This window comes from Danio rerio, chromosome 6 (assembly GCF_052040795.2).
Source record: "Danio rerio strain M-AB ecotype USA chromosome 6, GRCz13ab, whole genome shotgun sequence".
Lineage (NCBI taxonomy): Eukaryota > Metazoa > Chordata > Actinopteri > Cypriniformes > Danionidae > Danio > Danio rerio.
In genome coordinates, this window is record NC_141026.1 from 60032501 (window position 1) to 60060000 (window position 27500).

General features: G+C 33.2%; 2 protein-coding genes and 1 long non-coding RNA gene across 11 annotated transcripts in view; 1 reads left to right on the top strand and 2 right to left on the bottom strand.

Annotated features, from left to right (window-relative positions):
- Positions 1 to 27500, bottom strand: part of tox2 (TOX high mobility group box family member 2) — a 267858-nt gene that overhangs the window by 138056 nt on the left and 102302 nt on the right. For 4 of the 8 annotated variants that reach the window (NM_212908.1, XM_087255344.1, XM_087255347.1 and 1 more), the window contains 1 exon segment: positions 19149 to 19241. The exons of the other annotated variants lie outside the window; for them this stretch is intronic. Coding sequence is in view for 3 of the 4 variants with exons in the window: in XM_087255344.1 (XP_087111470.1) it covers positions 19149 to 19241 (93 nt within the window). In the remaining variant the exon portion in view is untranslated. 8 annotated transcript variants of the gene reach the window in all.
- The window catches only part of LOC147843705 (uncharacterized), a 999056-nt gene that overhangs the window by 78662 nt on the left and 892894 nt on the right, over positions 1 to 27500 (bottom strand). The gene's annotated exons all lie outside the window — the stretch shown is intronic.
- LOC147843706 (uncharacterized) lies at positions 4554 to 8996 on the top strand. The gene is made up of 2 exons (XR_015494407.1): positions 4554 to 5004; positions 5985 to 8996. It is a non-coding gene; the product is annotated as an uncharacterized LOC147843706 (long non-coding RNA).

Here is a 27500-nt window from a genome sequence, read left to right on the forward strand (position 1 = left end):
ATAAATAAATTATATATATATATATATATATATATATATATATATATATATATATATATATATATATATATATATATATATATATATATATATAAATAAATAATGAAAAGCTTACACACACTGTATAAAAGGCACATAACCATTTAATAAAGTCAGATGTTATTGTGACCACAATTTTTCTCTTTTAGGTAAGTTAGGATTATTAATGTGTTTCTGTTCTGTTTAATAGCAGAATCATGAGAGAGATTTGTTGAGAAATTGTTATAACTCTTCTTGAAAGTCAAGTTTACACACAATAAGATTATTCTGCCTCTGGAAAAGCTCAGATGATGATGTCAAGGTTTTGGAAGTTTCTGATTGGCTAATTGACAACATTTGAGTTAATGTGAGGCACAACTGTAGAATAGTGTTGAAGGAAAAGCTCAAACACACTGCTTCCTTGTGTGACAACATGAGAAAATCAACAAGCCAGAATCAACAACAAAGCCAGATTAGCATTAGCTGAATTACACTGGGGAAAGACTCATGTTTGGAGACATGTCCTGTGCTCTGATGGAGCTAAGATTGAACTGTTTGGCCATAATGAGCAGTGTTACATTTGGAGGACAAAGGGGAAAGCGCACAAGCCTAGCAACACCATCCCAACTGTGCAGTATGGGGGCGGCAGCATCATGTTGTGGGGCTGTTTTGCTGCAGGAGGGACTGGTCCACTTCACAGCATAGATGGCATCATGAAGACAGAACATTATGGAGAAATACTGAAGCAACATCTCAAGACATCAGCCAGGACATTACAACTTGGCCACAAATAGGTCTTCCAAACAGACCATGACCCTAAGCACACTGCCAAATTAGTTCAAATGTGCTTTAAGGACAACAGAGTGAATGTTTTGGAGTGGCCATCACAAAGCCCTGATCTGAATCCTATAGAAGATTTGTGGGCAGAGTTGAAAAAGCTTGTGTGAGCAAGACAGCCTACAAATCTGACTCAGTTACACCAATTCTGTCAGAAGGAATGGGCCAAAATTCCTGCAAACTATTGTGAGAAGCTTGTGGAAGGAGACCCAAAACATTTGACCAAAGTTATACAGTTTAAAAGCAAAGCTGAAAAAAATGCCAAGGAAATGTGTGTAAACTTTTGACTGTCTAGAAATAAATAATAATGAATAAAACATAAATAAATAAATAAATTAATAAAAAAATTCTCTCATTATTCTGGCATTTAGCAAATGTAAATCATTGAGGTAATCCTAATGAAGCTAAAATAGTAAACATTTAGTATGATTTACCATCAGACATTTATTAAAAATGGTTATGTTCCTTTTTTTAGAGTGTATGTAAACTTCTGTGTATATATATATATATATATATATATATATATATATATATATATATATACAAACACACACACACACACGTTTGATGTGGTAATTTCACAGTAGGAATACACACAGGTTGGAAGACTCAGTCTCGCCACAGTGCAATTGGGTCAGGTATACATCCCAAAAATATCAAGCTGAAAGTCATCATAGCTTGTGTAGAATAGACCCAGCTCCCAAGCAAAATAGAGCTTGATTTATTTTGGGATAACTTGAAGAAATTAAGCTAGCTTATTAATTTTTACACATTTCAAGTGGATTGAACATAAATCAATAAAGTTGTCTCCACCAAAACATCTCAATAATTGTGTTTATTCAGCTCATTTTACACAAGTAGCTTGAACAAGCAGCAAAACTCAGTTTTGAGTATACACTGTAAAGAATTCTCCATTCCACACAATCAAATGGTGTTGGGACAACTTGAAGTAGTTAAGTTAACTTATTAGTTTTTTACGAATTGAAGTGGATTGAACCTAAAACAATTAAGTTGTCCCAATAAAACCTAATTGTGTTGATTCAGCTCAGATTCATCATTTTTTAAGTGTAAAACGTGCTTCAGCATCCAATCAGAACTGATTCTGAATGCAAACCATCAGTTATCCTGCATGCTGATTGGTCGGTACAGCAAAAACACACACAGCGAGGCAATAAAACAGCTGTTAGCATGACCTCTGGAGTCCAATCGCTTAATTAAACTGCAGAATCCCATTCAGTTCACTGGAGTCCACTCCACACGCCAGTTCGCTTTGCTTTCGACCTTTTATTCAGTCTCAGTTACTGTAATCTGGCAATCGGCGCGCTCGGCCTGGCCAACTTGGACAGAAGCGAATCAAACAATCCAGCTGTTGCCAGAAAGAGCGGCGGTAATGACGAAGAAAAAAAAAAAAAAGCGAAATCCTCTGCTTTCTCCAGGATGAATAATATTCTGGCAGAGCCGAATCTAATAGGCGCTCTCTCTCTTAGATATTCAGCTGAGAATGGCACTTATGAAATATTAATATCGTACAAAAATATGGCAACTCCAGCGCACTCCATCTCTCAAACTCCAGCGTAATTGACTATGCGAGTCTTTCTGAATCAGGCAGCGAGGAAACGAGAGGAAAAACAGAAAGTGAGGAGATGTCAAGGAAGACGAGCCGCGTCTCACAAATGAGGAGGAATTAAATGTACAGATGTGACAAATGGACCTGATGATGACGACACCAAAACACAGACATGCAACACAAGACTATTTCACAAGTGTGTGTCATATTATGGTAATTATAGACCTGACTTACACATTCTAATGAATTTGATCATTAAAATGCAATGCAAAGAGCTAGTTTTGTCATGCTTTTTAGTCCAAATATCTAAATATCTTTCATTAAAACAAGCTAAATATTCTGCCAACGGCGTGATAGAAATAATCTTATTTTAAAGCTAACAAAGTTATTTAGCTTATCCAATAATTTTGCTTTATTTAAGGAAAAAATTACTTTACATTTTAATGTAATTTTTTTTATTTAAGAAGATTGTGACGAGCCGCGTCTCACAAATGAGAATGAATCTTCAATTAATTAATCATTTTCAGATAATTAATAAGAATTAAATGTACAGATGTGACAAATGGACCTGATGATGACGATACCAAAACACAGACATGCAACACAAGACTATTTCACAAGTGTGTGTGTGTGATATTGTCATAATTATAGACCTGGCTTACACATTCTGATGAATTTGATCATTAAAATGCAATGTAAAGAGCTAGTTTTGTCATGCTTTTTAGTCCAAATATCTAAATATCTTTCATTAAAACAAGCTAAATATTCTGCCAAAATAATCTTATTTTAAAGCTAACAAAGTTATTTAGCTTATCCAATAATTTTGCTTTATTTAAGGAAAAAAGTACTTCATTTTGATGTATTTTTTTTATTTAACAAGATTGTGACGAGCCGCGTCTCACAAATGAGAATGAATCTTCAATTAATTAATCATTTTCAGATAATTAATAAGAATTAAACGTACAGATGTGACAAATGGACCTGATGATGACGATACCAAAACACAGACATGCAACACGAGACTATTTCACAAGTGTGTGTCATCTTATGGTAATTATAGACCTGACTTACACATTCTGATGAATTTGATCATTAAAATGCAATGTAAAGAGCTAGTTTTGTCATGCTTTTTAGTCCAAATATCTATATATCTTTCATTAAAACAAGCTAAATATTCTGCCAATGGCGTGAGAGAAATAATCTTATTTTAAAGCTAACAAAGTTATTTAGCTTATCCAATAATTTAGCTTTATTTAAGGAAAAAAGTACTTCATTTTGATGTATTTTTTTTTATTTAACAAGATTGTGACGAGCCGCGTCTCACAAATGAGAATGAATCTTCAATTAATTAATCATTTTCAGATAATTAATAAGAATTAAACGTACAGATGTGACAAATGGACCTGATGATGACACCAAAACACAGACATGCAACACAAGACTATTTCACAAGTGTGTGTGTGTGTGATATTGTCATAATTATAGACCTGGCTTACACATTCTGATGAATTTGAGCATTAAAATGCATTGCAAAGAGCTAGTTTTGTCATGCTTTTTAGTCCAAATATCTAAATATCTTTCATTAAAACAAGCTAAATATTCTGCCAAAATAATCTTATTTTAAAGCTAACAAAGTTATTTAGCTTATCCAATAATTTTGCTTTATTTAAGGAAAAAATTACTTTACTTTGATGTAATTTTTTTTATTTAAGAAGATTGTGACGAGCCGCGTCTCACAAATGAGAATGAATCTTCAATTAATTAATCATTTTCAGATAATTAATAAGAATTAAACGTACAGATGTGACAAATGGACCTGATGATGACGATACCAAAACACAGACATGCAACACAAGACTATTTCACAAGTGTGTGTCATATTATGGTAATTATAGACCTGACTTACACATTCTGATGAATTTGATCATTAAAATGCAATGTAAAGAGCTAGTTTTGTCATGCTTTTTAGTCCAAATATCTATATATCTTTCATTAAAACAAGCTAAATATTCTGCCAATGGCGTGAGAGAAATAATCTTATTTTAAAGCTAACAAAGTTATTTAGCTTATCCAATAATTTAGCTTTATTTAAGGAAAAAAGTACTTCATTTTGATGTATTTTTTTTTATTTAACAAGATTGTGACGAGCCGCGTCTCACAAATGAGAATGAATCTTCAATTAATTAATCATTTTCAGATAATTAATAAGAATTAAATGTACAGATGTGACAAATGGACCTGATGATGACGACACCAAAACACAGACATGCAACACAAGACTATTTAGCAAGTGTGTGTGTGTGATATTGTCATAATTATAGACCTGGCTTACACATTCTGATGAATTTGATCATTAATAAGTTTTTTTAAATCAATGCGAAGAATTAGCTTTGTCTTGTTTTTTTAGTCCAAATATCTAAATATCTTTCCTTAAAGCAAGCTACATTAACTGACAATGAGGTGTGGAAAATTATCTTATTTTAAAGCTAACAAAATTATTTAACTTATCCAATATTTTTGCTTGATTTAAGGAAAAATTCACTTCATTTATATTAAAATTTGTCAATAAGTGCACCGGGATTGTACGGAACCCCAGAAGGGACGTAGTGGAGGAGAAAAAAATTGGCTGGGTGAAAAAAAAATGGGTGAAAGGAAAAAATGGGAGGGAGAAAAATATATATTTCTAACTTTTTGCGTTCTCTCGCAAAACTGTTTCTCCACAAACACTTCCTGTTCACTGCACTCATGTAAACCCTCCCGTTTTTGCCGAAAATCTCCCATATTTTACCATTCTACCCTATTTTCTTTACATTAAATCTGTGCGTCGATCGTTGCCTTTCACTTTGCAACCTCTGAACCAACGAATGCATGTATAAGCGCTGACTGACAGACGCGCTCCATACAATAAACTGATCCCAGATCAGCGTCTGTACGCGCCATTTAAAGGGACACTTCTGTTATCAAACAAGTGAGCAGCAAATGAATCTCATGTTTTAGTTTGATAACAGAGGTGTCTGTAAGAATGCACAGATCTATAATGAAAGCAGTCCATTACTTTAGAAACTGTTTGTGCTCATTTAAGAGAAAATAAGATGTTTACAATAAAACATGCAGGATGGAGATGTTTCATATTATTTAGTGTATTTGTCTGTTTAAACATACACCCGCTCCTCTGTGCTCCTCTGGATGGCGCGTACAGACGCTTATCTGGGATCAGTTTATTGTATGGAGCGCGTCTGTCAGTCAGTTCCTTTACATGCATTCGCTGGTTCAGAGGTAGCATATGAAAGGCGACGATCGACACAAAGATTTAATGTAAAGAAAGTAGGGTAGAATGGTAAAAATTGGGAGAATTTTGGCAAAAACGGGAAGGTTTACATGAGTGAAGTGAACAGGAAGTGTTTGTGGAGAAACAGTTTTGCAAGAGAATGCAAAACTTTGCGAGAGAACGCAAAAACTTAGAAATATATATTTTTCTCCCACCCATTTTTTCTTTCACCCATTTTTTTTTTACCCAGCCAATTTTTTTCACCTCCACTACGTTCCTTCCGGGGTTCCGTAGGATTGCGATGAGCCAAACGTCTCACAAATGAGGAGGAATTAAAAGTACATATGTAAGAAATGGACCTGATGATGACACCAACACACAGACATGAAACAAGAGACTATTAAACAAGTGTGTGTGTGTGTGTGTGTGTGTGTGTGTGTGTGTGTGTGTGTGTGTGTGTGTGTGTGTGTGTGTGTGTGTGATATTATCATAGAGCTGTTCACACACAATGATGAATTTGATCATTATTATTTAATTTTTTTTGCTTAATATAAGAAAAAAAATCACTTAATTTTAATTTAACTTTTTTAATTTACAAGTGCTCCAGGATTGTGTGTCATATTATCATAATTATAGACCTGTTTGCAATGCAAATATAGTTTTTGTCTGTTTTTTTTAGCCCAAATATCTACATATTCTTAAATCAAGAAGCATTTTCTAATATAATAATTTGTGGAAATGAAGTGAGTATTTTATTAAAACAAGCAACATAATCTGATAATAGGCTAAACAAAATAATCTTATTTTTAAGCAAACAATAACAAAACAAACACAAGTAATTAGCTCATCCCTTTGGCAGATTATTTTACTTGATGATGGGAAAACTCACTTTAATTTTAAAGTGCTCTGGGATTGTGTGTGTGATATATTATCATAATTATAAACCTGTTCACACATTCTGATAAATGTGATCATTAATAACAAACTTTCACTTATTCACATATTTTCCTTTGGTTTAGTCTCTTGTTTATAAGAGGTTGCCACAGCAGAATGAACCGCCAACTATTCCAGCACATGTTTTACACAGCAGATGCCCTTCCAGTACTGGGAAATACACACTCATTCACACACAAACTCATACACTACGGCCAATTTAGTTAATCAATTCCCCTATAGCGCATGTGTTTGGACTGTAGGGAAACGGAGCACCCGGAGGAAACCCACGTTAACACAGGGAGAACATGCAAGCTCCACACAAAAATGACAACTGACGCAGTCGGGACTTGAACCAGCGACCTTCTTGCTGTGAGGCCACAATGGTAACCATTGAGCCACCGTGCCCCCAATAACAGACTTTTGAATCATAAATGCACTGCAAAAATTTAGCTTCCAGTCCAAATATCCAAATATTTTTAAATCAAGAAGCATTTTCTAGGCGAATGTTGTTTTATTTTTAAAAAATAATTGGTCAGAATGAAGTGAGTTTTTCATTAAAATAAGCAAAATATTCTGCCAATTGGATGAGCAAAATAAATGTATTTCAAAGCAAAACAACAGTATTTCACTTCCCTCATTGGCAGATTACTTTGCTTGTTTTAAGGAAAACACTTAGTTTTGACTCATTATTTCTGAACATTTTAGCTTGTCTATTTTTTCTTGATTTAAGAATTTTTAGATATGACTAGAAACAAGAAAAGCTATTTTTGCACAAGGCATTTTAAATAAACAACTCAGTGGTTATTCCTGTCCGACTGTGATGTTGTAAAAGCTCCTCAGTCAATTTAACATGGAAATAAAAGAAACAGTAACTGTGTGTCTCAATTTTGCCCCGCCCTCCGTCTTCTCTGATTGGCTAATCATATGAGAGTTTTAAAGTGCAGCAGCGAATCAAGGCCTCCAGCTGTGACTGTTATTGTCCGGCCCTGTTTTATTCATATTTAAAGCTCAAGTGCTCAGAAACACATAATGTGTTGCACATTCAAACATCACTAAAACACACACATACACACAAACACTTGAGTATGCATTTACGACTTACAGTGCAATATAATTTACTCTAGAAAACAAGATGTAATCTCCTTAACAATAAATAAAAATCAAATATTCTGATAGAACTAATAACTTTTTTTTTTTTAAACTGTTGTTTATTTTACTTTTGCCCTACAGTAAGCATCACACCACATATGGTTGAAGTCAGAATTATTAGCCCCCTTTTTATTTTTATTTTCGAAATATTTCCCAAATTATGTTTAACAGAGCAAGGAAATTTTCACAGTATGTCTGATAATATTTTTTCTTCCGGAGAAAGTCTTATTTGTTTTACTTCTTCTAGAATAAAAGCAGTTTTAATTTTTTAAACACCATTTTAAGGACAAAATTATTAGCCTCTTTAAGCTTTTTATTTTTTTCAGAACAAACCATCATTATAAAGTAACTAATTACCCTAACCTGCCTAGTTAACATAATTAACCTAGTTAAGCATTTAAATGTCACTTTAAGCTGTATAGAAGTGTCTTAATAAATATCTAGTCTAATATTATGAACTGTCATCATAGCAAAGATAAAATAAATCAGTTATTAGAGATGAGTTATTAAAACTATTATGATTAGAAATGTGTAAAAAAAATATATTCCCGTTAAACAGAAATTGAGGAAAAAAACAAACAAGGGGGCAAATAATTCTGTCTTCACCAGTGTCATGTTAGAAACATATTTGAATTATGCATTATAACCTGTAGTTTCAGAAGTTTATAATAAGAAAAAAGCAATCATGACCACATTATTTTCCACAAAACAACTGTTCAAAAACCACACGTGTTCCACATTGAAAACAAGACTCTTTTTTTTACATACTTAGAGTTTTTGTCTTGTTTCTAGGCCAAATGTCTACCCAACTGGCAGATTATTTAGCATGTTTTCAGGTAAAACTGACTACATTTTGACTCATTATATCTTAAAGCAAGACAAAATGTTTTGCTTGTTCAGAAAATGTATCTTGATTTAAGAATTTGTAGATATTTGTATTAGAAACAAGACAAAAAAAGTAAGAAAAGCATTCCTTTGCAGTAAAAATCTGATATTAGCATATGATGGTCATGTGACGCACGTGTTGATTTCACCAGCAGAAGAGTAAAGTCTGAGATTATGCTGAGATGAATAAGGACTACTTGATGAGTAAAATTGATTATATTAAGGGAAATATAACAAAACTGGGCCCAATCAGATGCTGTACTTCACTATAATAAAAGTGTGCATATAAAAATATCCATAAATATAAAGAAATATCCATAAATTAGTATTTTTCTGTATTTTGTGATTCGTGTTTTTAATTTTCCCCATTTATTTGTGCTTCTGAACTGGATTATGGGATGTAAATCTTTTTTACAACAATTTTTAACCTTGAAAACAAGGAAAACTGTGACTTTTATGAACTTTTTAATAGTTTGCAGTGCTATATTGCCTGTGTTTGAGTTGTAAATTACGCTACAAAATCCTTGCAATAAACTGCCAACACATTTTCTGTTATTTTACAGACTTATTTCTCTATATATTGTACATTATATTCTTTCAAATGACTAGAATATTAATAAAAGTCACTTTGTTAAACTGTAGAGTTGAATTTTCAACATCGAAAGTGCACAGAGCAGAGATCAACATCCCACAATTCATTTTACAACCACAAATAAACACTTGCAAGTGTGGTTTTATTAACGATCATGCACTGAAAGCAGTTGATAGATTTGGACAGCCGTCATCAGATTATACTTCAGGATTACACTGATCAACTCAATTTAATCAAACACCCACAAATTGGCACCGATTGATATTCTGCAGGTTACCGGATTACACATCAGAACATCACATTAGCACACATTTAGCACAAACGTGAGACCTGATTTGGGTAATCCGGTCGTCTTGAGGCGGTTTAGTGTCGTCACTGCGCTGAGTGTTTAACGCTGAGCCTACTGATGAAACGGCACTAAATAAGGGAAACCACTGTGAAGACTTTACTAATATCACAACAGCCTCGAATAAAGACCAGAAAAATCTCCAACATTTCTCATATTCAGTTAACATAGCTGATAAACGGTAAAGATAAAAGTTGGCTCTACTTTTTTTTGCTGACTCAACTTTGAACTCAAATGCTGCACATGAGTTGAGTCAACTACGAAAGCTCAGCAGCAAGATGCCTTACAATTTTAGGTTGAGTCAACTTTTTATACTATTATCGGATGACAATTACAGCCTTATTTGCCTTTGTTTGAAAACCGAAATAAAGTTGTAAACTGCTGAGAAAAAAAACATGCAATAGTCTCGATAATAAGAACATATTAAATCTCAGTTAGGACCAGACAGAATCTGCAAACATTTTTGCTGTACAATGATTTATGCAGAATGATTTTGAGAGTATAGTAACAAAAACGCAAAACATAAAATGTAAATTACATTACACTTTCACATATATTGTACTATTTAACTTTTGTAAAAATGAATAGAAGTGAATGAGACCCGAAATGACACAAAAAAAAAAATTAACCAAACTCAATATAGACTCAAAGAGTTCTCATCAGACATAATACTTTAATTAACACAGTAAGCTATTGATTTATTTCTAAGCTGCTCTAAACACCATTATAAATGTATAATTACTGTATATACTCATACTAGATGATGACTTATCTGTGAGTGATTTATTTTATAGTATTTAAAGGATTTAATGAGACATATCTGAGACAGAAGAGTAATTTAAACTCCATTAAATCTAGAAAAATACACGAAAGTACCAGTTTGCAACATTAATCAGCATAACCTGCTCTATTGAATGGTTAAAAATGAATGGAAATGAATAATACTGAAATAATCTCCGAGATCTCAATATGGACTCAAGTATTTCTCATCAGACATAATAATTTATTAAACTTACTAAGTAATCATTCAATTTAGGCTGCTTGAAACATCATATGTATATCTACTGTAGCGGATGATGACTTATCTGTGAGTGATTGATTTAATATTATTTAAAGCATTAATGGGACATATCTGCGACCGATGGGAAATGTAAACTCCATTAAATCTCCCGAGCAACATTTTCCTCTCTAACCATGTGAAAAAAAGGAGGGAAAGAGACTCGCAGCGAGAGAAAGAAAGAACGACTGGGGCTTTGAGAGCAATAAACCCTCTGAAAATAACTGTGTGTGTGTGTGTGTCGTTCACCTCCAGAGGAAGCTGAAAGGTGATGGTGGGTGTGTGTATGTGTGCGGGGGGGGGGGTTATTTTAGCTAGTGAGCGGATGTTTAACTGAACCAACTTTTAACTGAACCCTGAGTGTGTGGAGATGTAAAGATACCGAACAAAGGCCTAAAACCTGGTTCCTCCCCACACCGCAACACCTGACGCACGGGGCCGAGCAGAAAAAAAAAACGGCACGTTTCCTCTCAGAGCTGTTAAAGTGGTTGTTCTGAGCTCAACCTTCATGCCAGGGTTTGGTTAGACTTCTTAAAAGGAGACGCTTGATAAAAGGCAGATAATTTTAAACCATTCATATGTAAATGCATGTACGCATCCGGAAAACTGAGCAAAAGAAGAAAAAAGAAAGAAGTTTTTTTTTTCCTCTGTCTTTTTTTAGATCGCTCCTCAGAACTCTGGGCATTGTAAAAAAAAATTGATGTTTTTCGGTTTATTTATGAAAGCATCAAGACTGTGAAAGAACTTTAACTGCGGAATAATGAAGACGCAAATCAACACCAGATATAAACTCTCTCCCTCTCTCTCTCTCTCTGTGTATATATATATATATATATATATATATATAATATACATATATGCATACATGAACCTGCAGCGTCCTACACAGTTCACAGCGAATTTTTAAGATTTTCAAGCTTTGGTGATTAATGGATGAGCATAAATAAATAAATAAATAAATAAATAAATAAATACATAATAAGCATAAAGTCAATCATGGAAAATTACTATATCTATATATAACCTTGCGATATCACAGCATAGGTTTATATTTTTATATAAAGATAAAAATGCTTTTATAAAAGTCTAGCTTATATATACATATATATACAGTTGAAGTCAGAATTATTTACCACCCATTTATTTTTTTCCCCAATTGCTGTTTAATGGAGAGCAGATTTCTTTCACGCATTTCTAATCATAATAGTTTTAATAACTCATCTCTAATAACTGATTTATTTTCTCTTTGCTATGATGACAGTAAATAATATTTCACTAGATATTTTTCAAGACACTTCTATACAGCTTAAAGTGACATTTAAAGGCTTAACTAGGTTAATTAGGTTAACTGGGCAGGTTAGTGTAATTAGGCAAGTTATTGTGTAATGATGGTTTGGTCTGTAGACCAACGAAAAAATAGCTTAAAGGGGCTAATAAATTTGTCCCTAAAATCGTTTTTACAAAATTAAGAACTGCTTTTATTCTAGCTGAAATAAAACAAATAAGACTTTCTCCAGAAGGAAAAATATTATCAGATATATTTATAAAATTTCCCTGCTCTTTTAAATATCATTTGGGGGGGAAAAAATAATAATAAAAAAAAATCAAAGGGGCTAATAATTCTGACTTCAACTGTATATATATATATATATATATATATATATATATATATATATATATATATATATATATATATATATATATATATATATATATATATATATATATATATATACAGTTGAAGTCAGAATAATTAGCCCCTTTGATATATATATATATATATATATATATATATATATATATATATATATATATATATATATATATATATATATATACAATAAAGTCAGAATTATTAGCCCCCCTGTTTATTTTTCCCCAATTTCAGTTTAACTGAGAGAAGCTTTTTTTCAGCACATTTCTAATCATAATAGTTTTAATAACTCATTTCTAATAACTGATTTATTTTATCTTTGCCATGATGACACTTAATAATATTAAATTAATTGACAGTAAATTAGGTTAACTAGGCAGGTTAGGGTAATTAGGCAAGTTACTGTATAATGTTGGTTTGTTCAATAGACTATCGGGGAAAATTTGCTTAAAGTGGTAATTAATTTTGTCAGTAAAATGGCTTTTAAAAAATAAAAAACTGCTTTTATTCTAACTGAAATACAACAAATAAGACTTTCCACAGAAGAAAAAATATTATCAGACATACTGTGAACATTTCCTTGCTCTGTTAAAAATCACGTTGGAAATATTTAAAAAAGAAAAGAAAATTCAAATAGGGGCTATTAATTCTGACTTTAACTGTATACAGATATGTTAATGCTTTATGATCGACTTTATACAGTATACTTCTACCACAATTTTTCACATTTAGAAATTCCTTAATATTTGCATCTTCTTCCGCTGACCGTGGGAATCCTGTTAATGGATGAGATGAAGCAGGACTGGTCAGCATGAGCTGCTTTGTACGCACTCCAGCGCTGATAAATGATTTACGATGGCGCTTTCTGGAACATCAATACCATCTCGTTTCTAATTAAAAAGAAGCCGCCCACAATATTGCACACGGCGCTCTTCAGTCCAGCTGATCATTCCTGAGCACAAGCTACAGCAGGACTCATAGTGTTGTGCTGGAACAGTTTTATTTCCACACTTTCACATTTTCAGTTAATGTGCTGAGTAGATCAATTGAAAACAAAAGCGGCGGGCAGGCGCTCACTGCCAGTTTTTTTTTTTTTCCAGTGAGTCAGACGGGTTTTACTTTGGTGAATATGAACGTCCTTTCAAAGCAACGGAAAGTGAAAAAGGAAACTTAAGTAATTCTGAGTCAAACGTGCTCACTTTTGTTTAGTGAGTCACTCTTGAGGGTTGAGGGTGATTGTGTGTGTGTGTCTGTGTGTTTGCAGCATTGCACTATAGTGATGCATAACTGCAATGCATAAAAACACAAATTCATAAAAACAACTGCATGTGCACAGGAAAAAAAACTATTGCATGTGCACAAAATAACACAAATGCACACAAAAACAAGACAAAACAACTATTTATGTGCACAAAATAACCCAAATGCACACAAAACAACTATTTATGTGCACAAAATAACCCAAATGTACACAAAAACAACTATTTATGTCCACTAAATAACTGAAATCCACACAAAACAACTGTTTATGTGTACAAAATAACCCAAATGCACACAAAAGCAAGTGCATGTGTACAAGATAACACAAATGCACACAAAACAACTATTTATGTCCACAAAACAACCCAAAAGCACACAAAATAACTATTTATGTACACAAAACAACCCAAATGTACACAAAACAACTATTGCGTGTACACATAATAACCCAAATGCACACAAAACAACTATTTATGTGCACAAAATAACCCAAATGCACACAAAACAACTATTTATGTGCACAAAATAACCCAAATGCACACAAAACAACTATTTATGTGCACAAAATAACCCAAATGCACACAAAAAACTATTTATGTGCACAAAAATAACCCAAATGTACACAAAACAACTATTTATGTGCACAAAATAACCCAAATGCAAACAAAACGACTATTTATGTGCACAAAATAACCCAAATGCACACAAAACAACTATTTAACAACTATTTATGTGCACAAAATAATCCAAATGCACACAAAACAACTATTTATGTGCACAAAATAACCCAAATGTACAAAAAACAACTATGTATGTGCACAAAATAACCCAAATGCACACAAATAACTAATGCATGTACACAAAATAACCCAAATGCACACAAAACAACTATTTATTTGCACAAAATAACAAATGCACACAAAACAACTATTTAACAACTATTTATGTGCACAAAATAACCCAAATGCACACAAAACAACTATTTAACAACTATTTATGTGCACAAAATAACCCAAATGCACACAAAACAACTATTTATGTGCACAAAATAACCCAAATGCACACAAATAACTAATGCATGTACACAAAATAACCCAAATGCACACAAAACAACTATTTATGTGCACAAAATAACCCAAATGCACACAAAACAACTATTTATGTGCACAAAATAACCCAAATGCACACAAAAAACTATTTATGTGCACAAAAATAACCCAAATGTACACAAAACAACTATTTATGTGCACAAAATAACCCAAATGCAAACAAAACGACTATTTATGTGCACAAAATAACCCAAATGCACACAAAACAACTATTTAACAACTATTTATGTGCACAAAATAATCCAAATGCACACAAAACAACTATTTATGTGCACAAAATAACCCAAATGTACAAAAAACAACTATGTATGTGCACAAAATAACCCAAATGCACACAAATAACTAATGCATGTACACAAAATAACCCAAATGCACACAAAACAACTATTTATTTGCACAAAATAACAAATGCACACAAAACAACTATTTAACAACTATTTATGTGCACAAAATAACCCAAATGCACACAAAACAACTATTTAACAACTATTTATGTGCACAAAATAACCCAAATGCACACAAAACAACTATTTATGTGCACAAAATAACCCAAATGCACACAAATAACTAATGCATGTACACAAAATAACCCAAATGCACACAAAACAACTATTTATGTGCACAAAATAACCCAAATGCACACAAATAACTAATGCATGTACACAAAATAACACAAATGCACACAAAAAAACTATTTATGTGTACAAAATAACCCAAATGCACACAAAACAACTATTTAACAACTATTTATGTGCACAAAATAACCCAAATGCACACAAAACAACTATTTATGTGCACAAAATAACCCAAATGCACACAAAACAACTATTTAACAATTATTTATGTGCACAAAATAACCCAAATGCACACAAAACAACTATTTAACAACTATGTATGTGCACAAAATAACCCAAATGCACAAAAAACAGCAATTTATGTGCACAAAATAACCCAAATGCACACAAAAAACTACTGCATGTGCACAGAAAATGCTATGAGTCAAAGTTTAAGTGTGTCTATGGTGACCGTTTTCATGTGCAAAAATACAGATTATGCATATTATACAGCATGACATTACCCATTTTGTTTTTTGCTCATAAAGTTGGTTCCAAAATGTGGTAATAGTTATACCATACATGGTTAAATGTTAAATATTATTTTTCACCAAAAGTGACAGTTATATATTCTGAAATACCCTGTATATTCCACTGTAAATGAATGTAGTAATCATTAGGTGTAATGATGTCTTCATCTGATTTTTCACACAGCAAGTTTTGTCTAATTATTTATGGTTATTTCCGATAACCATGCGCTACATCACTAATAAAATAGCTTCGCTACTGGTAAGCTTTTTAATTTAGAAAGTAGCAACGCTACCGCCACACTACTAAGAAATGTAGTTAAGCTAGTAGCATCTCTACTTGAAGGGTCACAATGCTTTCAGCGGCAGGTAACAGGTAGACGAGGTGCGCCACAATCAACAGGGACAACCAATCAAAAGCATCAGAAGAGCAGCACTTTAATAACTGGCCTAAGCAGAAGGCAAGGTGCATGTCAAAAACTGGCAAAGCAACAGAATAATATTATTTAACATATTTAGATGTAACCCCATTTGTAATCTTTAATGTTTTTATAAGTAACTGTAATTTACTTACACATTTTTTTTTCTCAGTAACTGTAATGAATTACTGTTGCTTTTATTTTGTAATTAAAATACATAACGCCAATGCATGTAACTACTCCTCAGCACTGTTTGTGTTTGTGTGTCTGTGTACTTTGGCTTAATGTCCTTGTGCATTCATGTTTCTGAGTACATTTGTTTCCATGTATCCGTGTGTATTTATGTGAATGTGTGCGCATATGTGTGTGTATTTGTGCTTGTGTGTGCATTTATGTGCTTGTGTGAGACATATCAGGACACAAATCTGTATAATGACACAGGTATGACATGGGTATCACAAGTAGGTGGTGAAATATCAGGATGTTGCTAATGTCCTCATTTCTCCAAAAGCTTATAAACCACACAGAATGAGTTGTATTTTCAGAAAGTAAAACTTTCCAGCTTCCTGTGAGGGTTGAGTTTAGGGGTACGCTGGGGTTAGGGCATTACAAAATACAGCTTGTACGCTATAAAAACAATGGAAATCTATGGAATGTCCCCACAATTCACAAAAACATGAAAGATGTGTGTTTGAATGTGTGTATTTGTGTGTGGATTTATGCATGTGTGTTGGTGAGAAAGAATGTGAAACTGTGTGTTTGTGTATTTGTGTGTGTGTGTGTGTGTGTGTGTGTGTGTGTGTGTGTGTGTGTGTGTGTGTGTGTGTGTATTTTTGTGTGTGCGTGTGGGTGGGAGGTTATGTCGGGTGTGAAATGTGGCCCTATGTGGATGTACATATAGGGACTCTCAGATCATCATGTGACCTCTTAGAACCACAAAACCACCACAGACAGACAGACAGACAGACAGATATACAGACAGACAGCAGAAGGTGCCATAGAAAGAGCTGATCAAAACCTGCTGAGCATCTTCACACACCACAATAAACCAATTCATTATGATACATGTTCAACCAAAACGCTGATTTTAGGTATATTTTTACAATGAAATTCAATCAGAAATCCACTTCAAAGCTAAATCAAGAAATATATATATATTACTTAATATGGGTGGCACGGTGGTTCAGTGGTTAGCACTCGGAGCAAGAAGGTCGCTGGTTTGAGTCTCGGTCAGTTGGCATTTCTGTGTGGAGTTTGCATGTTCTCCCCGTGTTGGCATGGGTTTCCTCCAGTATGGAGCTAATAATATGCCAAAACAATTCAGCCACAACACAGTACTGGGGAAACACCCATACATACATTCACACACTCATACACTACGGTCAATTTAGTTCATCAATTCCCCTATAGCGCATATGTTTGGACTGTGGGGAACCGGAGCACCTATAATATGGAGCTAATAATATGCCAAAACAAACTGAATTTGGACTGTGTTCATTTGAATTATTGACAACTGTATTTTACATTTTTGAATTTCTTAATTTAAATTTCTAATTTGAATTTCATAACTTGAATATTAAACATCTGAAATTCAAGACCATGACTTTTCGCTAAGCTAAGTTAAAAGTGCTCCTGCCAGACCCATAACTATGATAAAACTAAAAGGTTAATAGGAATATTGTCAAAAAGATTTTTTACATTTTTTGAGTGAGATGCTAACGGTCTAATCCCATTTAATTATCTATGCTAAGCTAAAAGTGTTCCTGCCAGACCTGGAGATCTGCTCAATGGATGTCAATATGGTAAAACTCAACTATTGAATAGAAAAAAATAACAAAACTCTTTTTTAAATGTTTGAGTGAGATGCTAACGGTCTAATTTGATAATATTATCTATGCTAAGCTAAGCTAAAAGTGTTCCTGCCACACCCAGAAATCTGCTCAATGGATGTAACTGTGATAAAACTAAAAGGTTAAAAAGGAAAATTATCAAAAAAGATTTATTTTTTTTACATTTTTTTAGTGAAATGCTAACGGTCTAATCTGATTTAATTATCTATGCTAAGCTAAGCTAAAATTGTTCCTTCCAGACCTGGAGATCTGCCCAATGGATGTCAATATGGTAAAACTAAAATGTTGAATAGAAAAAAATAACAAAGCTCTTTAAAAATGTTGAGTAAGATGCTAACGGTCTAATCTGATTTAATTATCTATGCTAAGCTAAGCTAAAATGGCTCCTGCCAGACCTGGAGATCTGCCTAATGGATGTAAATATGGTAAAACTAAACTGTTGAATAGAAACAAGTACAAAAACTCTTTTTTAAATTTCTGAGTGAGATGCTAACGGTCTCATCCGACTTAATTATCTATGCTAAGCTAAGCTAAAGGTGTTCCTGCCAGACTAACAGGAACTAAACTAAACTGTTTTGATGTAGACGTGTCACTCATATAGTTTTGAATGGGGAAAAGTGTAAAGTCAATATGCTCCAAAAATAAAGCCCCGCCTATAGTACAAGAGCCAATCATTGATCACTATATACTGAGGATTCTTTAGAGGAAGGGCTCGGACCAGACATGAGCGTGTGATTTAAACACTTAAAAATTAAACTAAAGAGAAAGTTGTTGTTTAATTTTATTGGTGATTCCTGATATAAAATTTAGTCCTAAGCTTGGCAAACAGTTTGGGAAAATTTGATGTCTCCCTATCCAAAGCGAATGCCCGTTCATACTGCCTACAAAGCTGGCCGCCGAGTGAAAGGACTTAGCTTTAGGGGACTTTAATTACACACAATAAAATGTGTGCGCACACGTTTAGTGAATACGATCCTATGTTTTTGTTTTGTTTTTCACTGTAATGTTTTGCAGGGAATCAAAACCCCTTCTGGAAGCATCATTTTAAGAGCGTGGAGTATATTTATCAGGCGCTCAGCAGGCTTTGGATCAGAGCTGGAGAAACAGATGAAGGTCTCACCCCTGAAGAGGGCAGTCGTTTCTCCTCAGGGCTGTGCCTCACGGGTAAAGCGCCGTACAGCCTAACACCGCGATCTCCTACACTGTATCTGCTCTGTAGAGATGGAGAACAGAGGAGAAGACAGAGAGGAGAGAAAACACAGGACAACCAAGCAGGCTTAGAAGTGGCTCGAGAGTACAGCAGACAACAAAACATACAATCATATTCTTCATCATCATCTTCATCATCATCATCATTATCATCATCACACAGCCTTCAAAACCGTCACAGTTCAAGACCTCATTAGAGGTACACACTGTTTATAACGTTGTACACTCCCCTAGAGTTCACCAGACGAGTCTTTCTATATTTACATACGTTAAGCTGATCTCCGGGTCTTTACATTTTTAGCTTAGCTTAGCATAGATAATTAAATCGGATTAGACCATTAGCATCTCATTTAAAATTTTTATAAAAAGAGTATTATTTTCCAATTTAACAGTTTAGTTTGAACATATTTACATCCGTTAAGCAGGTCGCCTGGTCTGGGGGACACTTTTAGCTTAGCTTAGCATAGGTCATTGAATGGAATTAGACCATTAGCATCTGACTCAAGAATTTCATAAAAATTGTTTTGATAATTTTCCTGTTTAACAGTTTAGTCTTACCATATTACATCTGCTAAGCAGATATCTGGATCTCCAGGACACTTTTAGCTTAGCTTTGCATAGATCATTGAATCAGATTAGACCGCTAGCATCTATTTAAAAAATTTAAAAAAGAGTTTTGATAATTTTCCTATTTACCAGTTTAGTTTTACCATATTTACCCTGCTGAAAAATCCAGCTTAAACCAGCCTAGGCTGGTTGGCTGGTTTTAGCTGGTCGACCAGCCTGGTTTTAGAGGGGTTTTGGTCACTTCCAGGCTGGTTTCCAGTCATTTCCAGCCTGGTCTTAGCTGGTCAGGCGGGGAGATGACCAGCTATAACCAGCTTGACCAGCCTGGCCAAGCTGGTAGTCCAGCCAAAACCAGCTATATCCATCTTAAACCAGGCTGGTGAAGCTGGTTTTAGCTGGATTTGGCTGGTCATTTTCCAGACTGACCAGATAATACCAGGCTGGAAATGGCTTGAAACCAGCCTGGAAATGGCCAAAACCCCTCTAAAACCAGGCTGGTTGACCAGCTAAAAAGCCTAGGCTGGTTTAAGCTGGATTTTTCAGCAGGGTACATCAATTGAGCAGATCTCCGAGTCTATCAGGAACACTTTTAGCTTAGCTTAGCATAGACAATTGAATTGAATTAGACCGTTAGCATCTCATACAAAAATGTAACAAAAGAGTCTTGATCATGTTCCTATTTAACTGTTTAATTTGACCATATTTACATCCCCTAAGCAGATTTCCAGGTATGGCGGAAACACTTTTAGCTTAGCTTAGCCTAGCAGAAATTAGCTCAGATTAGACTGTTAGCATCTTATTGAAAATTTTCAAAAAGAGTTTTAACAATTTCCATATTTAACCATTTAGTTTGCCCATATTTACATCTATTGAGCAGATCTTCGTGTATGGCGGGAACACTTTTAGCTTAGCATAGATAACTGAATCGGATTAGACCGTTAGCATCTGGTTGAAAAATTGAAAAAGAGTTTTGATAATTTTCCTGTTTAAGTTCTTATGTAGTTACATCGTGTATTAAGATCGACTAGGAACTAAACTCTCATTCCTGCATGATCATCAATATATTTTGCTGCTGTACCATGGCTAAAGCAGACACAACGATATTACGCATAATTGTCTAACTTCTGTCAAGTTTAGCTACATAGCTGAGGGCTATTTTCAGGTGCTGCATAATATCACTGCGCCTTATGCAGCTGATGAAGAGTCAAGCTTTAAATACATTCAATTATCAAAACTCTAGTCATTTTTGAGTGAGATGCTAACGGTCTAATCCAATTCATTTATCTATGCTAAGCTAAGCTAAACATGCTCATGTCAGACCCAGAGATTGGCTGAATGGATTAAAAAATGTTGAGTGTTTTTATCACATTACTATGATGTTGCTGGTGTAGTTGCCAAGGTTGCCATGTTGTTACTAAGGCATTGTTACATTTATACAGGTGTTGACAACTGTTATGATATGCATATGCATATGTGCTTTGAGTGGTTGCTAGGGTGTTCAATGTGCATCTATGGGATTTGTTCACCTGCTTCATCATCCTGCAGGTGTACATTGTAATACTGCATTGTAGGGGTTTGATCACATCAGTATCAGCAGCAGTACTAGTGATGATTGACTGATGATGCCACTAATAACATATTGAGCTCAGCGGGGAAAATGACATATGAACTGATTTCAGTCAGTCATTCTGGCCTCTTCCCTCTGCGTGTATTAGTGTGTGTGTGTGTATGTATGTGTGTGTGATCTCCTCTGTCCCGCTCTGTGTGTGAGGCTTGTTTGAGGAAACGCTCCCGGCAGGAGTTTTGGCAGTCTGGGTTTGGGAATCAGAGCAATCCAACATCTAATGATTCACACCACAGAGAGTGTGCCAAACACACACAGACAAAGTACACACACTCTCGCTCTCTCAGTCTCTCTCCCATACACACACACACAGACATGAAACTAGTGCAGCATACTTGCAGTGAGCACTTCTGCCTATCAAATGACCCGAGAGAAATATTACAAGCTGATGATGAAATATATCCTCAGGCTTATTAACAAAATACCATGACACACACACACACACACACACACACACACACACACACACACACAATACTATGGTAGTACCATCATTGAATGTGGAGGAAAATATGCTGAGTTGCAATAAAAAAAGTCTATTAGTATCTTTAATATTATGAGGAGAAAAAAAAAACATTTTACATAATATAACAATATTTAAAGTCCAAACTAATCTCTTTAAAATCAATGAGTTTACACACTTTTCTTAAGCAAAGTCGACTAATCGCTTTAAAAGCAATGGGTTTACTCACTTTTCTTAAGTAAAGTCGACTAATCGCTTTAAAATCAATTGGTTTACTCACTTTTCTTAAGTCGACTAATCGCTTTTAAAGCAATGGGTTTACTCACTTTTCTTAAGTAAAGTCGACTAATCGCTTTTAAAGCAATGGGTTTACTCACTTTTCTTGAGTAAAGTCGACTAATCGCTTTAAAAGCAATGGGTTTACTCACTTTTCTTAAGTAAAGTCGACTAATCGCTTTAAAAGCAATGGGTTTACTCACTCTTCTTAAGTAAAGTCGACTAATCGATTTAAAATCAATGGGTTTACTCACTTTTCTTAAGTAAAGTCGACTAATTAATTTAAAATCAATGGGTTTACTCACTTTTCTTAAGTAAAGTCAACTAATCACATTAAAAGCAATGGGTTTACTCACTTTTCTTAAGTAAAGTCGACTAATCGCTTTAAAGCAATGGGTTTACTCACTTTTCTTAAGTAAAGTCGACTAATCGCTTTAAAAGCAATGGGTTTACACACTTTTCTTAAGTAAAGTCGACTAATCGCTTTAAAAGCAATGGGTTTACTCACTTTTCTTAAGTAAAGTCGACTAATCGCTTTAAAAGCAATGGGTTTACTCACTTTTCTTAAGTAAAGTCGACTAATCGCTTTAAAAGCAATGGGTTTACTCACTTTTTTAAAGTAAAGTCGACTAATCGCTTTAAAACCAATGGGTTTACTCACTTTTCTTAAGTAAAGTCGACTAATCGCTTTAAAAGCAATGGGTTTACTCACTTTTCTTAAGTAAAGTCGACTAATTGCTTTAAAAGCAATGGGTTTACTCACTTTTCTTAAGTAAAGTCGACTAATTAATTTAAAATCAATGGGTTTACTCACTTTTCTTAAGTAAAGTCGACTAATTAATTTAAAAGCAATGGGTTTACTCACTTTTTTTAAGTAAAGTCGACTAATCGCTTTAAAAGCAATGGGTTTACTCACTTTTCTTAAGTAAAGTCGACTAATCGCTTTAAAAGCAATGGGTTTACTCACTCTTCTTAAGTAAAGTCGACTAATCGATTTAAAATCAATGGGTTTACTCACTTTTCTTAAGTAAAGTCGACTAATTAATTTAAAAGCAATGGGTTTACTCACTTTTCTTAAGTAAAGTCAACTAATCACATTAAAAGCAATGGGTTTACTCACTTTTCTTAAGTAAAGTCGACTAATCGCTTTAAAGCAATGGGTTTACTCACTTTTCTTAAGTAAAGTCGACTAATCGCTTTAAAAGCAATGGGTTTACTCACTTTTTTAAGTAAAGTCGACTAATCGCTTTAAAACCAATGGGTTTACTCACTTTTCTTAAGTAAAGTCGACTAATCACTTTAAAAGCAATGGGTTTACTCACTTTTCTTAAGTAAAGTCGACTAATGGCTTTAAAAGCAATGGGTTTACTCACTTTTCTTAAGAAAAAGTCGACTAATGGCTTTAAAAGCAATGGGTTTACTCACTTTTCTTAAGTAAAGTCGACTAATCGCTTTAAAAGCAATGGGTTTACTCACTTTTCTTAAGTAAAGTCGACTAATTAATTTAAAAGCAATGGGTTAACTCACTTTTTTTAAGTAAAGTCGACTAATCGATTTAAAACCAAACAGTTTACTCTCTTTTCGGCAGTGAAACAAACTAATCACTTTATACAGTAGAGTATTTTGCATATACTCATATCATGATGATGATAATTTTACAAAGGGCATTAAAAGATATTAAACTTTATTAAGTATTGAAATAACAAAAAATGAACAAAAATCAATTTGAACTTTAAAAGACATCACAATATAGACCATGAAGGGAACAGCTATCCACATCTAGCTTTGATCGTTTTAATGATGTCGAATCATTATACATTAAAATAACAATAAATAAAAGAACTCAGATATTTATATTGACCATAGAGAGACATCATATTGATCTTTTTTTTTTAAACACTGAATGATTTATAATGCAGTTTGATGCGGAATAATTCCTGGCACTCATACAAACCCACATGTGATGAGATTGTGTATGAATGTGTTGTAAATCTGCATATCACTGTAAATCAGAAAGTGCTGTATGACTAACAATATGCTGTCAAGTAAATGCGAGCGCAGTGTTTACCGCGGTGAGAATGTCCCTCATCAGACGTGACAAGCTGAAAAACTGCGCCGCTAATCGCTCTGACAGATTGAAGGGATCGTGGGATGTTGTCATCTATTTCTCTCTATTTCTCTCTGATTTGTTTCTCTCTCATGGCCGCCGCTAAACTTAGACACTCAACAGGGGTTTTCTGCACCTCCAGTCTTCCTGTTAACCACCGCACGTGTCCGTAATCGATGTGCCCTTTACTGCAAACTTTACAGTAACCCGTGGGTGACTTGAGGGGACATTTCTGAAGGTCTCGAGCGAGCTGATACCAGAATGATTGTGTTTAAATCACTTGCTTGACTGGAAGCTGAGCTTTAAATAATGATATAAAAAAAAAACATGTGGATAAAAATGAGTGGTTCAGATGTTGTTGTGTGTTTCTGCAAACTGTACTTGCTTGCTTTGTGGCAGAAATAATTCAGTGTCAAATAAGCAGTGAATCACAGCACTTTGAATTTACAATTAAGCTTAAAACATGTTTAAGACCTGAAATTATTAAAACTGAAATAACAAAAATATTTTAATTTTCAAATTAAATAAACAGAAAATAACTAATAATGTCAGAAGAAAAAAAAAGTATATATATATATATGTATGTATATAATATAAATTTGAAAATATAAAAATAAAGACTTATTAAAAATATTAATATAATATTAAGATATCGACATAATACAAAAATAACACTAAATATGTACATATTTAGAAATATTTCGAGGTCATGTAATAGAGGTTATGATAAGGCAGTAATTTACAAATGTTTTTCGTAGATGAATAAATCGACATATTTCTCAAAAAAATATTAATGCAAATAAAGTTTAAAAATATGCTAAATATTGCAATATAATATTCTGTATATGTGTATATAGTATAGTATACATAATGCTACTAAATTAAAAATATATATTTTTAAAAAATTAGACAAAATCTTAAACCAAATATTTTATAATACGCATAAATAATAACAACTAATAACATCAGAAAAAATCTGATATCAATATAATATAATAATATATAAAACATTGAAAATCTCAAATAGGTGTCATGTATCTCACTTATAATAAAGCAGCGATTTACAAAGTAATTTGTTTTCAAAATAATATATAATAATTATTTTAAATGAAAATGCAATTTTACTAAATAAATGATAATACAAATAAAGTTTAAAAATATGCAAAATATTACAATACATTATAAATGTATAAATAGTATAGTATACATAATGCTACTAAAATATAATAAAATGACAACATTAAACTAAATATATAATAATACAAATAAATAATAAAAACGTATAATCTCAGAAAAAGTTTTATCTAATATACATATAATATAAAAATATATCATAGGTGGTTCATTCCGCTGTGTTGATCCCAGATTTATAAAGGCACTAAGCCAAAAACAAAATAAATGAATGAATGAATGACTAAATATATGTATAACACAACAATAACACTTAATATGTACATATTTGGAAATATGTAAACAGAGAGGTCATGTATCTCATGTATAAGGCAGCAATTTGCAAAGTATTTTACAAACATTTAAAAAATAAAATAATTGTACAAAATGAAGAATAATACAAATAATTTTTTAAAATATGCAAAATATTATAATAAATAAAATATACACAATACTACTAAATAAAAGTATATCATTATTTTACAAACTGTACAAAATATTAAACAAAATAAATAATAAACACATGCTAAATTTTACAATAGAGATATATAATAGACATAATCATAGAGTAACACATATATAAAATGTATAAATATAAAATAAAATACATGTAATATTACTAAATAAATATGAAAATACACACAAATATACTAAAATAACTCTACATAAAGTCAGGAATATGTATTAAGAGGGTAAGGTAGCATTTAAAATAAGCTATTTTTGTTATAGTGCAAAAATATTTCAATAAAAAGCAGAAATAAAATAATAAATAATTAATTATATGATCTATATTTTTAAATTCAACTACAAAAATGCACTGAAACTAAATCAAATCAGTGTTTGATCATTAAACTTGAAATATAAAAGGATAATTAAACACATTTTTTATTATAATAAAAATCAAACTATAATAATAATAATAATAATAATAATAATAATAATAACAAGAAGAAGAAGAAGAAGAAGAAGAAATTAAATAATTAAAAGCATCAACACATACTGTACAAGCATATGCATACGTCTATACATCTAAAAAAACACAATTAAACAATAAATATGACACAGAGAGCTCAGTCAAACATGCATTGCTGTGTTTAGGAAATCTGCGAGCCTCGACTCTATCTAGCAAATCACTGTAGAAGAGAAAGAGAGCGAGAGAATTAGTAAAAAACAAACAAACGAGACACAATCCGCATCAAAGAGAAACTCAAAGCAGCAGCTGCTACAGTAGATGCAAATGTTCCCTAAACCGCAAGAGCATTACTGCAGTTTGAATATTGGATATTATTACAATGCAAATTGCAGAGGGCCAGAGATTAAGTTGCAATTATGGCCTGAAAGCATGCAGACTGGTGGAATGAGGCTATTTCAGGCGCTGCGCACTGGGCCGTCCACAGCAGGGATGTACTTAGTAATATTAAATATAGTAGAAAATACTAGGTGGTGAGGCTGGTACTGAGTCTGTGTGTATGTGTGTGTGTGTGTTTAAGTGAGCCAAACACTTAACGCTGTGCAATAAGAGAGAACGATAAAGTATGAGTGTAAATGTCAAACCTGTGGTGAAACCCAATACTTAAAAGAACAATGAAGATCCTCGTATTATTATACATTCATACAGTGTTATTAAGATATTACGCTGCAGATAGTAGTGTGATACTTGTCTCTATATGGGAAAGACGATTGTACATTCTGTGCTGTCAAACTATTAATCGCATACAAAATAAAAGTTTGCAATATGCTGTATGTGTGTGTACTCTGTACAGTGGTGGGAAAAATAGTATATCACAATCTCAAGTCACTTGAAAACGCAGCTTAATGTGTTACTCAAATTATTTGTTGTAGGGAAAGTAATGTGAACGTTTGTGTAATGTTAATTTGCATTTTTTAAAATGAAACATATTACTTTGTGGGGCGACACGGTGGCTCAGTGGTTAGCAATGTCATCTCACTGCAAGAAGGTCACTGGTTCAAGCCGTGGTAGGGTCAGTTGGTATTTCTGTGTGGAGTTTGCAAGTATAGGATAGTATCCGCTATAGGGGAATTGATTAACTAAAGT